Genomic DNA, 14121 nt, shown 5'->3' with positions numbered 1-14121 from the left:
CTGGGAACAGTGGGCCTGTGAGTAGCTGGGCAGGAAGGAAAGGCAATAAATATCTCTCCCCTGCATTTGGGAGGAAGCCAGATGAAGCGTTCCTGTCAGAGGGTGAAACACTTTCTACTCTAACAGTAACTCAGGAGGATGTTAAACAACAGTTCACGAGGCAAATACTGAAAACTCAACAGTCTAGGTATCCTGCATCTAAAAAAATAACATCTATTTTTAAAAATCCAAACTATTAATGCTGAGATCCAGTAACACAAGGAAACCTGGAGAAGCTCCAGAGAACAAGCAAGTTGATGTTATGCCAGCATATTAAAAAAGTAAACAGGATGGCCTTGTAAACAGGTGTGTCTATTTGACAGACACCACATGCAAAATAATGACCAAAAAATATGTGATCATATTGATAAAGACTTAAAGCAGAGAAATATAAATACCAATCAACAAGAATTACAGACAATAAGCCTGCCAGACTAACATGATAATTTTTTGGCACTGTATATTCTTAAATATCAGAGAGCTGGTGCAGCAGCATGTGTGATCAAGGAACAAGCTCACGGGTGGCCTAGCCAAGTGCAAGGCAGGAGAGGAGTTGCTCCCTGTGGAGTTGCTACTGAGCATGGATTTGCAGCAGGGAATGCTAAATAGTCAAGCTGGTTACCTGGAAAAAAACGAAGTCATGATGTCACCTGCTGTCCTGGGAGCCCTTGGCATTGCTGGGGCAGTGGGGCTGTGCAGGAAAGATCCCATTGTCTGCACCAGAGCCTGGCAGGTACTGCAGGGAGGCTTGGGGGGCCAGAACAAACCAATGCCCTCCTCCATCACTCTTCTGCACCTGAAGAGGAGCCCAGACAGCCCAGCAGCACCTGCCATGCCATGGCTGAGCCTCCTCCCTGCCTAAATTATCCTACCAGGAAGAGATGAGTTCAAAAGGGATTGGACAAGGCAGGGGAAAAAAACCACAAGGGTTCAGAATGGCAGCACATCCCATGCTCACAGGAAGTGTGCTTCCCAATCACCTGCTTGGCCCTGCCACAGCAGGACACAGCCTGAGCCTTTGCCCTGACCCAGCTTTTATTCTGACACAGTGCACCAGGAATAGTGAATCCCTGTTGGACTTGCAGACCACAGGGACAAGCGGTGGACCATGAATTCCACAGAGACTTTATGGGTAAAAGGCTTGCTCCTGTTCCCTGTTTAAACATTCAAGCACTGGCAGCAATCGGATAAGGGGTTAAAGTTGCTCTACATCTGAAATTCCCATTCCCACAATTAGAATAGTGTGTCCTAGTCCAGTGTCCCAAAGGACACAGATGCATAAGGAGATTTGGATGTGAGTCAAGAAATGGAAAATATGCCTTAGAGCAAAAGGGACTTTCATCAGTTCAGTCTGTCATAAAAAAGGATCAGGAAAGCTTGATCATAATATCTGACTCCTCTGGTACTAACACTCAGAGGCTCAGTTCCTTCCTGAGAAGACCCACTCACTTGAAGGGAATTAAAGAAATGCAGCTTCAGTCTAAGGTGTAACAAGGAAAATAGTTTCTACAGCAACCTACCAGCCACTGTAGCAGGAATACATCAGTTTAAAATCAACTGTTTTCCTAACAACAGTGCTCTAATTTACACAAGAACTAATTTGTGGCAGCCTGTGTCATACAGGAAGTTACGCTGGCGAGCCTGGCCAGCCTCCCTGCTTTATAATCTACGGAAAAAACCCTGCCTGTGTTTCCCTTCCTCCAGTCCAAGTGTGTGAAAGGTCTGGCCTGCCCCACTGGAGACGTTTTTGGGAGGCGTTTGCTCAGGTTAGCGTGGGTAGCAGGCAGCCGTGCCCCGCCTGCGTCCCAGGCTGCCCGAATCGTTCCAGCCAGTGCTGGCCCTGAGCTCCAGCACTGAGGCATTTTAGCTTTATAAGGAAGCCAGTCTGGGGGGATGAAATGAAGCAGCATCCTGGAGCTGAGGCTCCATGAATGATGAGTGCCAAGGATCTGACACATACTGTATTCCACCTTCCTTTCCAACCAAAGCAAGGACATGAGACAGAGCAGGGAACAGCCATTCCCATGGTTCTCAGTGCATCATAGGAATCACCCTGCAGGCTCTGTCTCCCCGGCTGTCAGGCTTGTTTTTGCACAAACCACTCACACTGGAACCAGTAACATGCCTCCACTGCCTTCACACCAGTTCCCTGCTGCAGTCAGTGGCATCCCAGAGAGCCAGGACCTCCACATTCATTAGGAGCAAGAAGCAATTGCACCAGTCTGGCTGGGATGGTGCCACTGCAGACACATCCCTGGACTGGTTTGTAGTGGAGCAGCTTTGCTATTGTATAAGCTGTTTGTGCTTCCAGCTCAGCTTTCTACTTCTCAGCTCGGTGCTTTGCAAGGGCCAGCACATCAAAATGGGTCAATAACTGCCCTAGTCACAGCTTTGTGGATGGTTTTGTTTTGGGAGAACAGCTCACAGCCTCCACAAATAAGTTGGATCTGATTAGCTCAGAGGCAAGCAGTGCAGGAGCAGCTGCAGGCTGTATCTGCTGAGTGGAGATTTCCTCACCCAAAGATTGCTGACAGATGCTATTGAGTACAACACACTGCTGGCTTTCAACACAAGTCAAAAGGAAGTCCATGCAAGAGCAACCAGAGGCAGGACATTCATCCTTTAGGATAGTGCTGTATGTACTGACAGGCTTCATGGGCATGTGCTCCCACCCTTCTGTCTCACAGGAATCTCTCATTAGGCAGATTATATGTTACAGCTCTAGGGCAGAAAGTAGAACACAGATGGCTTCACAATGCCCAGTTCCTAAGAGAAACGGGCCAGACTTCACAACCCGGCTCATCCAGAGGTGCCACAGTCCTGGGCATATTGAAATACCTTTCTGAAGTGATAAATTAATCCTGAAGCAGTTAAGAAACCTTAGAGAAAACAGAAGCAGAAAAACATGGAAGTGAAATCACATCAAGCTGGAATTTGCTACAGCATCAGAATACAAAAGCTCTGTGCTTCTGTTCCTCAAGTACTATCTTCTCGCTGTGGGCCTTGAAATAGTCCTTCCCAATATTTTCCTTTCTGGGGTATAGTCACACGTCCTAGGGTGACTTTATGATGCTTGTATCCCCAATCATCTGTTCTGTCTGTGCTGTATATTGAGTTCTGTGTGTTTAAGACTGGCTCTGAGAGCAAAGCAAGGAACGAAGAAGTGCCAAGTTTGTTTTAAAAACAGCTCTCACTCCTGCACATTCCTCTCTGGACAGTAGTTCGTCTGAAGCACAGACCAGTGGCTGTGACAGAGATTTTTTTTGCTTTTTAGTTAGTTTTAGCTAGCTAGATCAAAAACGTTCCCTAGACAATTTTTTCCCTTTTTCTTGAGACTCTTTAAATCTGCTCTAAACTGAAAACCCCAGAGGAGCACCGAGGGCTGGCACCTGCGGCCCACCGGGCCTGAACCTCCAGAGGGACTGGGACTGATAAAGAACTGAGTGAGCTAAACTACCCACGGCAAAGATTTTCTCAAGTTTGCCATCTCTCTTCAGAGCAGTGAGAAGTTTTATTGTTTCATATTATTCATTCTTTATGCTTGTAAGTATTTTGTTTGTTAAATAATTTTTTTCCACTTTTCTCTGAAGAAATTCTTTTCCCAGACTGGCTGGGGAGAAAAGCCTTTTGAGTTTACTTTCCAGAAGGACTCTATTCAGAAGTTTCCTCCCAAATTTGCCCTAAACCAAAACACCATAATTGTTTTTTAATGCACAAGATGTTGGCTGTTTATGTTTGGACCCTGCTGACTCACTCTACGACACCCCTTTACACATAAACCTGAGCTCCAGCACTTGGCTTCCAACGTTTTAGTGTGGTTTAGATTGGAGCTGCTCTGTAGCCTTACCCAAAGGGAAATAAGAGTCCTTATGAGCTGAGAGATGGACACCAGTGTCTCACAGTGAGCATAACACGGTCTTTATTAATCAAGATGGAATAAAGAAAGAACATATCAAGTGAACAAGCAGAAACAAGGAGCTCTGTGCAGCTCTTCAGGTTCTGTATTGGGAAAGGGTAGTTATCCTCCAGGCCAGAGCTGGAGAAGATGGCATCAATGCCAGAAGCAAAGTCCTCTGCTCTGCCTGAACAGAGAAGTACTTGTGTCCAGGAGACATGGCCAGCAGCAGCTCCACACAAGCCACCAAGCACTAAATTAAATCCAGGGAAGGGCCTTACAAGCCCTGTCTTCCCAGATATAGTGTGTGGATATGTGAAGGGACTTGGAAGTCCTAGAAGGAATCCAGGTGGGGGGCTTGCAGCAGTAACAATGTTGCTGTTCCCCCAGGGTCCGGTTCATCTCAACTTATCTCTGATATGGATGCATTGAGGCAGATTTTATATTTGTTTTTATGCCACTCGGCATTTTTCCTGAAGAGAGAAAAAAGAAAAAGCAGTGCAAAATCAGCAATATGAGAGGACATTTGCTCATGAGATCACAACAAAAAGACTCACAACAACCCTGTCAGGGGTTTTTCAGTTCCACTCCAGGCTCATTTGCCACAGCACCTTCCAGCTTCTGACCTACACGATCCATCTCTTCTTCTACAAATCAACATCTTTCTCTACTGACAAATCTCCTTGACAATTCCTGTGTTGCCCTGCTATCGCCTGCACTTCTATTCTTTTTTCATCCTCAGCAAGTCCATCTCTTTGTCAGGAGGCTCCTACAGGAGTGTTGGACTTAGTCTCATAGAAGTTGCTGGCAGCAGCACACACAGAACCACCCAGACTGTGTCCACTTCCATTTCAGAGAGTCTGTATCCCTTTCTCTGTAGCATTATTTAGAGTCAGGGTGTATATTTAAATTACTAAGCCTCTCTCAGATTTCTTAATTTCTTGTAACCACATCCACCTCTTGGGCATTATTACTCTCTGCTGATATCAATCTTACATGGGAGTGTGTTCAAAGACATCTTACTAGCAGCTTACAGTAAGCTTAGAGTGCTAGACAAAACTAAGATGATCTGAAAAATAAACAGTGATTAAAGAGCAGCACAGAGGGATATTCAAAAAACAGTCCTTCAGTGTCTTCAAATTGAAGCAGGAAAAAAGAGGTAACTTCTGAAAGTTAAAATTATAGTGCAGCAGAACAAGAAAAGATTTGATAAGCAAAAGACAAAAACAATAAAGATTATTAAACTTTCTCAAACATATCCTAGTGGGTCATTGCCAGCAATGAGTGGACAGGTAACTGATAGATATCACTTATAATCAGGAGACAAATACTGTTAGATATCACTCCAAAAGCAACAGTGAACAGAACTGTATGGTTCACCCACATCTGAGACACTCGGAGTGGTTGTGGTGTTCCCAGTCTTGAGAACAACCAGAAAAAATGCATGTAAGAGTGAAAAGGATGGTCCAAGTTATAATTTTCACATAAAATCATGTTAAAGAGAATAGGACTTAGCTAAGGGAAAACCACCTACAATAACAGACAAAGGAAGGAGACATGACAGATTTCCAAAACATAAAAACTAGTATGGAGAAGGTAACTGAGGAATGATTATTCACCATTTCTCACAACATGGGTAAAAAAGAAAAATGCAATCAAATTATCCAGCAAAATATTTAAACATAGAAAATATTTTAAGCACAGGGTGATAAAGGTGTGGGACATACTGCCATAGGTGTTGTAGAAGTCAAAACTGTAATTCAAACAGGAACTGCAGAAATTAATAGCTACTGTACTCAATGGTATCAAAACAAACTCTGGCTTAAAATCCGTAAAAAAACAACTGTGGTCAAGATATTCTTTGTTCTTGTGTTCTTTCTTCTTCCACTTTCAGCTTCAGCTATGGACACTGTCAAAAGCAGAATAGTGACCTTTGCCAAAACCCACTGCAGCTGCTCCTATCAAGAGTTGCTTTCCCCATCACGCAGGCTGCACTAGTGCTCTCCTTCCCAGCACACTGTGCTTGGCCCCCAGGAGCACTGCCTCCCACCCTGGATACAGTGTCTCTGTATTCAGCCAGGAATCAGGGGAGGCCTTCTTGGTTACTAAATTACAGTGGAAATGACTTTCTAACTCTACATAAATACATACTTAACTTAGGATCAATATTGTTGCTCAGGTACACACCTGAACAACAGTCATTATATACAGGCAAGAAAACACCAATTAGGATATCGGATATCCTAAATCACAATTAACATAAACATTCTGACAGGACAGGCAGGATTAGCCTGCAGATCCCCCAGGCCAAACCCATTCCTGTCAGCAGAAGATTTTGAAGGAGGAATACCAGAACGGGGCAAGCCTACAATGATATCCCAGCAGAACACCTATTCTGCTTCTAACATGTGGCTCAGGGTCATGGAATCAGAGCTGGTATCCTCAGGATCAGATGTTGACTGATTTCTCATCCAGAAGTCTATGTACTTACTTATTTTTCCATCTCACATAAACATTATCTGCCTATCACATACTAAGCAATGTGCTCTTTATTAACAGTGTAATTATTTAGTATTCAGGGAAGTATCTCCCTTTTGTTCCAAATCTACAAGCCCACATTTTGATTGGTCCACTTTCACCAATGCTTCTGTATCATACGAGACAATGAACAATCATTCCTCATTTGCTTGCTGTATATAATTTGGATTTTATAGGCTTCCAATTTTTTCTCCCTAGCCCAAAGCTATGTTCACTAGCAGAGAAGGTATCAGAACTGCCCATAATACTGCAGGTGTGGGTGTCCAATTGATTTACAGAATGGCCTAAAGATAACCTCTGTTTCTCTGTTCCTTTTCTAGAAATTCCTAGCATTTGGTTTTCATTTCTGCCCCAACTGAACACCCAATTGTATTGTCTTTACAGAACTCTTCTATCACAGATGTATTTCACAAATACAAGTAACTAGGTTAGAGTCCAGGTGTTGGATGTGTACAGTCAAATTTCTATGTCTATGTATTTCACTTTATATTCAATCCAATGTCATCTACTGCTATTAAGCAAAGTCACTTTGTATAGGAAATCCTACCTTTTTACAGAAAACCTTTTTCTTACCCTAAATAACTCATTATCATCAAACTTTTCCACTTTATTACTTACCACCTCTTAAATTTCACAGGAAAACCCCCAGTACAGATCCCAGAAAACTACACTGTGATCTCCCTCCATATTGATTCCTGTGTTCACTAAGTCTATTAAAAAGTATTGTAGTGGGAGTTAAGAAGCTGAAGGTGGTTGGCTGGGATCCACCTCACCCTCTGAGCCAATTTGAAACAGGAATTACTACTCTATTATAACCTGACTCATGCTATTAAGGCCAGAAAGGAACCTCATATTTAGTCACATCTAAAAGGTGACTGGAGAAGAATCTCTACATTTGCATTTGTCCTTCTTGGTCCCTGAATTTCAACTGATCTCAGATATGGAACTTTACCTGGCTGTCCTGCTGGTGCCATCTGCACTCCTGCCAGCATTGGCTGCTGCTGAGCTGGTGCACCTGTCATTGGCACCTGCTGCATGCCTGAAGCACCTGCAATGATGGCACCAGCTCCTGGCTGGCCTGACTGGACAGATGCCCCAGAGCCCGGAGGTCTCCGGTTGGACAGCCCCTTCCCAAAGGCCACAGCTGCCACCAGTGCATTGGTATCTGCAGGGTTGAAGGTCTGCTTGTTCTGTCGTAAACCTGCAACAAAAATGTCATTTTGGAAGTTATTTTTAGACTTGGCAATCAGGTCTAAAAAGCAGCATAGCTGGTCCTGAATTTACTTTTCAGCTACTTCAGTGCATGCAACAGAGATGAATTTCAATACAGGCTGTCCTACAAGAGTCTCAGCAAGGTCAAAGGAGCTGCAAAATCAATGGACACTGGTGATCCAAGAGCTTTTTCACTGACAGCAGGGCATAACCTGCTCATGGAAGGAGGACAGAGTGAGCTAATTCCTCCACACCCCACTAGAGCTCCCACTAAAGGCTATTGCATGCTGAATCCTCTGGCAGGTATCAAGCATTGTGATTTAGACAAACAATAGCAACGGCCCCTTTTGGAGGCTCATAAACAACATGGTGTCTGCAAGGTTTTTTGCCACACGTGTCCCCAGTTAACCTGTTAATCCCAGACACTAGACAGAACCTGTGCTCAGGTCCTGTGTCAAAGATGAAAGTAAAAACAATGCCACTGCCTTTATGAGTAGTGTGTGGCACTCCTGGAATAGAACACCACAACCAGAAAAGGTTGGCCATGAGCCTGAAGCACCCATTATCTAGACAGGATCACACAAGAACCTGCCCCCATGTAGACTCCTTCACAACATAGCTAAAGACTTTCTCATTCACTACTGCTGCATTTTCACAACTATTTTTTATTTAAAGTTGATCGGGAAGTTTTCTTGGCAGATACTTATCACCTCCTCAAAGGGGTGCAGTGACCTTCCCACCATGCATAGGTCACACGAAGAAGATACATGGCACCCACCTGTTCCCTTCTCAAATTAGGGGCCTCCAGGACAGCCAATCCTGCATCTTCTGGAACGTTTTTACTTAAGCTGCTCAATTGTGTTTCCCATACTTCAGGCTCTCCAATATACCTATCTTGCCTCTACTCACTCAAGTCTGCTGCTTGAACCCTGTACCCCACTTCTACCTCAGTGACATACCTCCACTTTCAGATTCACGCTCCTCCTTACTGATTTTCTCCAGCAAATTTGAGCACATTTTGTTCAGACTTTGGATCTGTTTCTACAAAATAAAAACTGTCAGAAACTGCCAGGATATCTCCAGCTCAGTACAAATCAGCAAGATAAATGAACAACAAGCTTTCTCTTCCCAGGACCCGTGTAAGCAAATGTAAGTGTTTTGGAAGCTGAGCTTAGAGTGCCCAGTGCTAATGCATGCAGGAGGACACTGTGGGGATGGGATAGCCTTTGCCTCTGACTGGTTGGATGGCACCTCCTGTGAACAGCCAGAGAGCTGGATACCCTTGTGAAACTGTGGAGCAAACCAAACCTCAGGCCAGGTCAGCTGGAGAAATCTCAGACAGGAAAGGACACAGAAGAAAAAGAAAACTGTCAAATGGGAGGGTGAAGGAAGCAGTTCAAGGCCATCTTGTGGCCTAGGGACAAGAGGCAGAGGTATCAAACTCCTCTTCACCTACCTGTGCTGCATCAGGGCTAATTCGAGCTGCATCTGTGATCAGCTGCTTCTCCTGCTCCTCCACCTCAGGGTCGGGCTTCGTTCGGAGGTGGTCGGGCACCACTTCATGGCTGAACACCGGCACGCGCCCCTCCGTCTGCCGCTGCAACAAGGACAGGCCTCAGCAGGGCCCCTTCCTCCAGCCCCAGAGCAAGGCACAGCCACGGTGCTGAGCCAGGCCACAGGGGAAAACCTGATCTGGGGAGCGTGAGGAAGTTTCAACAACTTGCCTAAGGATATGCACTGTGCCTGTTTAGTAACAGCAATGTATTTATTAACAGGAACACCTTCTGTAAAGTGCATCCAGTGCAAGTGTTTGTAGGTGAAAACTCCACAGCAAAGCAGCTCTCAGACAGAAGTAATTGTTGCCCTTTCTTCCTTTACACCCAGAAATGAGGAATGCCCAGCTGAATACTCAGGCACTCAAGCACTTTCTGATACTCAAGTCTTACCATGATCTCCTCATCGCGGTCTGGAGACAGCACGAGGGGGATGATCACCTGGTTCCTCAGTAGTGGGGTCTTCTCGTGCTTCAGCACTTTATTCAAGGTGTTCAGCTGTCCTGAGAGCAGTGCAAAGCTGTCCAGAACTGAAGGCCTGGAAAAGCAAATAAAGAACATAGAAGATGGAAAGGGGATGCCACATAGGGCATTTCTCCCTTCTTCACTCAAATGGCTGAGGAGTGAGGAAGAAACACTATTAGTCCTCCAATCAGTCTACCCCAGACAATAAGCAGTAAAACCTAGGGCTGAATATGCAGGTGTGGACAAACCCCCATCCTTACTGGAAATGGCTCAAATGCAGCAACTATCTCAAGGACATTACAAGCAGTACCACTGAGTGTGGCAGTTGTTTGGGATTTCAGTAACACACACAGAAGCACTCCTTTCCTTGTCACTACCTCTTCCAGTGAAACTCTGGAACAAGGTCTAAGAAATAGTTTCACCCCAAAGCCAGGAGAGAAAATATTTATAGCTTGGCTATCCAGACTAAGAAACAATGAAGCTAAATAACTGATAATCTTTTCAAAGAGGTCCTCTTCAGCTTGGTCTCTGTGTGGGATTCATCAGCTCTCCTGCCTTCTGCAACATTAACTATAAATGTTAACTTGTGTGTGAAGCTTTGCTGCAGTGGCAGACACTAAGATACCATATAGTTTACTAAGCTGCAGCTATAACATCTTTATGTTCCATGTTCTCCAGGAAGAGAATGCCATCACGCAAGGCTCTCAAACTCTGGTAAAGCAGAATAAGCAAAACACAAAAGCTCAGTTTATATCAGAGCCATAAAAAGCCAGAAAAGGTCAAGAAATGCAGAACCATTCCACATTTTACAGTGTATGTGGATCTCTAAGGTCTTTCATCTGAGAACTGCTACTCACTGCAGATGCAAGTCTAGTTCCCATAAAATGTCTGGATTAAAAGGTGTTAGCATGACTCTTATTACTGTACAGCACAAAGCCAATGGATTTCAACTGGTTTTCTTGTGGAAGATGTGTAGTGATTCCTCCAGCACAAATGTAAAAAGAAAATTCAAACCTATTGGCAAGAAGCTAATGTTTTTTAATTAATCCTTTGAGCCATGTCTGAAGAGCTCTGGCAGTGATCAACAGTGAGACACCTTACCATGTGAGTCGGTCATACTCGTTCTCTAGCTTGTAGATAAAACTGACCAAGGAGTTCTTCAGGTCAGCCACCTGACTGATGAGTGCCTCCAGGGTCAGCTCCAGCTGCTTCTCCTCTCTCTAAAAAAAGGTGACACAGACAAGGGAGGAGGACAAAGACATTGTGAATCCACACCCATGCATCCATGATCCAATCTGTCCTACAGACAGTCTCCTTTTCAGAGGAAGCAGAGGCATTGAAGATAAAAATCCTATTATTTCACACTGACCCCTTTCCCTTGGGTCAGACTACTTAGGCAAGAGATTTGCTCCTGAGACAAATGCTTGGCCAGCTGCCCTGTTAAAAATCTAGATGAGTGTAATGAAGACATCATCACTTCATCTGCTTTTTACCCCATCTGGCAAAGTCATCAAATTTAGCTCACACCACCTTTGTGAGCCATTTCAGCTAACCCAGACCAAAGAAGATTAGCATTTTCTCAGCCTTTTCTGGCAGCACCTGTGGGTGCTGTGATGTCTTCATCCAAAACAGTCTTTGCCAAATGAGTACCAGGACCATGGACTAAAGACTGCAGTTTGTGACCTTCACCATTCTCTTTCTTTCTGCCCATGTGACACTTCCAGCTGCCAAGGGACCTGGCAACTCTTACTGGCCCTGTGCCCCAGGGGCTGCAGGAGGCCCTTTGGTGACACAGCCTGGTGCCAGACCCACACACACCCCTCACCTCCTGCCTTCTGCTGGCATCACATTGTTTAAGAAATCTTCCCACTGACATCCCCTTCCGGGTGAGGGAGGATGGTGACAGACAAAGTGTCAGGACCACGGATGTGTTGCCAAAGACTTCAAGGCATGTCCTTGATTCTTGCAAAAACCCTCTAACCTCTTATCTACTCCAACTTACTCACACTACAACATTGCGCAAAACATAATTAAAGCCCCAGCCCTAAGGAACTGCTCATGTAAATTGAGAACTGTACAATAATAATCCATGAGGAGGGTGGGACAAAGCAATCAAATAATAGAAAGGGAATACCGATTGGGAAAGCTGATAGAGTGACTCAGGCTGTTGGCATGCTCGCTATTGGGTTTGTTGTTGCTCTGTTCAAATACACTGGCCCGGTGTAAGCTTCATGGAGAGTTTATCAGGCACCTTCCATGTTCATGAGAACACAACATTATTCTACTTTATCTGTACTCTGACAAGTCAGTAATCACTGATGGGACTTCATTTCACTTTAACCACCTTAGAATAAACAGCTGAATCAATCTTTTTAAGATTTGATCCCCAGTCTATGGAGTGGATTCATGGAACAGATTGCTGCTGGCTATTCCACCTAGAGATAAAAGCACTCTCCTTCACCATGATATGGGACTAGTCAGTTCCTGTCCAGTTAAGAAATGTGCCTGCAATAGTTTGTGTGCACTGTGTTTGTGCAAGGAGGTTAACTACTGCCTGTGTTACAAGCTGGGCTGGTAGCCAGCGTTTTACTGCAGAGGAGCCAGGCATATGCACCCAGGGCAATTCCCCTGGCCCCCTGCCTGTGCTTATCCAAGAAGCCCTCAAGAGGATGAATGATAGCCCATTGCACAAGGAGCACTCTCACGGCAGCAGTGCACTCCAACCCTCCTTCCCTAGGCTCTTCCCAAAGCCATCAGCAGCTGGAAGCAGATCAAGCAGTGCAATAAGCATACAATAACAATACAAAAAGACTGACCAGTGATTCCAAGGAATGCTGTGCCTCTCCATGAGGACATTTTGAGGAGTTTGTTAGCAATGTTAAATTGGCCTAAGGTTGTAAAGATGGAGCTTATGGGAGGGGTTCTGAAGGACCTCCTGATACAGAGCAACTAAAAGGTAAAGATGAAATTCAGAGTAGGTAAAGGTAAAGCAATGCAGGTGGTGAAACAAAGGGGGAAAAAATCCTGACTGGCAAAACAAAGGGGGAAAAACCCCCGTGACTTTCTGTACACAATGACATTATCTAAGCTGATAAGGATGTAACTCAACAACAAGATCTCAGGATTATCTGAGGGTAACCCATGAAAACATCTGCCAAGTGCTGAAAAGGCAGTCAAGGAAGTAAAAGCGACCACAGGAGTTTCTGGAAAACAACAGAAACTAAGCATCATTATGTGACCGCATAAATGTCTCCTTTGCATCTCGAATATTATACTTCACTCTTATCTCCTCAATGAAAAGGGACAGAGTAGGAATATGTACTCATAAAGGCAACGAGGATGATGAAGAATATTCATAGATTAAAAAAAAAAAGTGAAAAAGCAGTAAAAAGACTGGTATGAGTAAGTGGCTGAAACAAGGAGAGACAATGTAACAAACCCTATAAATGAGGAATAGCGGGACAATCAGTTTTCACTTTCTTTTCCAGCAAGACAACTCGGAGATCTGTATGAGGCCAGCCAGCTGCGCTTTCAAACAAACCAGAGGAGGTGGATCTTTACAGCCTGTTAATCCGTCATCAATGCTCTTTTCTTTGGACAGTAAGGATGCTACAAATTCACAGCACCTAATAAAGTAACTAGGTTCTTCTCATGAAATGAGAAGAACATTTCATTCAAGCGGGACCAGGCACCCAGCCGCGCACACGCTCACCCCGCAGCCGTGCAGCAACAAGGGGCTGTTGCACGGCACGGCACGGCACGGCACGGCACGGCACGGCACGGCACGGCACGGCACGGCACGGCACGGCACGGCACGGCACCGCCCGCCCAGGCTGCCCCAGCCCCGGCCGGGCCCCGCGGAGCCGCCTGGCCCCGCTCCCCCCGGCCCTCACCTGCATGGCGGCGGCGGCGGCAGCGATGGCGGCCGCAGCCCCGCCCCGTTGTCCCGGGAGAGCCGCACTTCCGGGGCGGGGCCGCGCGGACATGGCGGCGGCCGAGCGGCCCGACGGGGAGGTGGGAGCGGGGCCGGGGTGGCGGGGCTGGGGGAGCGGGCCGGGCCGAGCCGAGCCGAGCCGAGCCGAGCCGAGCCGAGCCGAGCCGAGTCGAGCCGAGCCGAGCCGAGCCGAGCCATGAGGGGGGCGCAGGGGACACGCCCGCCATGGGGAGCAGTGGGGCCGGAGCAGCCCGGGGTGAGCGGCGGCGCGGGCGCTGTCCGGGGCTGCTCCGGAGGTGACCCGTGCCGCTGTGCTCCCGCCGCAGGTGGAGGAGGCTGGGCACGTATTCCTCCTGATGAAGAAGGACTATCGCATCTCCCGCAACGTGCGGCTCGCCTGGGTCCTCAGCCGCCTGCACCAGGTCATCCGGGCCGTGCCCGAGCCCGAGCTGGTGAGTTGGTGCTCGGGGCTGGACGGTGTCACC

At 46.2% G+C, this 14121-nt stretch overlaps 2 protein-coding genes across 6 annotated transcripts in view; one reads left to right on the top strand and one right to left on the bottom strand.

Annotated features, from left to right (window-relative positions):
- Positions 1-3941: 3941 nt before the first annotated feature.
- On the bottom strand, positions 3942-13647 carry MED8 (mediator complex subunit 8). The gene is made up of 7 exons (XM_063407286.1): positions 13596-13647; positions 10804-10922; positions 9631-9775; positions 9141-9281; positions 8644-8725; positions 7425-7673; positions 3942-4407 (listed from the first exon to the last, which is right to left on the bottom strand). The coding sequence occupies exons 1-7, from the start codon at positions 13599-13601 to the stop codon at positions 4343-4345; spliced, it is 807 nt and encodes a 268-aa protein (XP_063263356.1). The 5' UTR covers positions 13602-13647; the 3' UTR covers positions 3942-4342.
- Positions 13648-13665: 18 nt separating this feature from the next.
- The window catches only part of SZT2 (SZT2 subunit of KICSTOR complex), a 53856-nt gene continuing 53400 nt past the window's right edge, over positions 13666-14121 (top strand). For all 5 annotated transcript variants that reach the window (XM_063407284.1, XM_063407283.1, XM_063407282.1 and 2 more), the window contains exons 1-2: positions 13666-13716; positions 13963-14088. In XM_063407284.1, coding sequence (XP_063263354.1) covers positions 13687-13716; positions 13963-14088 — 156 coding nt within the window. In that variant the 5' untranslated portion in view covers positions 13666-13686. The remainder of the gene's footprint in view (positions 13717-13962; positions 14089-14121) is intronic.

The sequence above is a fragment of the Prinia subflava genome, chromosome 10, assembly GCF_021018805.1.
Source record: "Prinia subflava isolate CZ2003 ecotype Zambia chromosome 10, Cam_Psub_1.2, whole genome shotgun sequence".
In the NCBI taxonomy this organism is placed as follows: Eukaryota; Metazoa; Chordata; class Aves; order Passeriformes; family Cisticolidae; genus Prinia; species Prinia subflava.
Note: the sequence above shows the minus strand (reverse complement) of the source record. Positions and strands in the feature narration are given on the sequence as shown.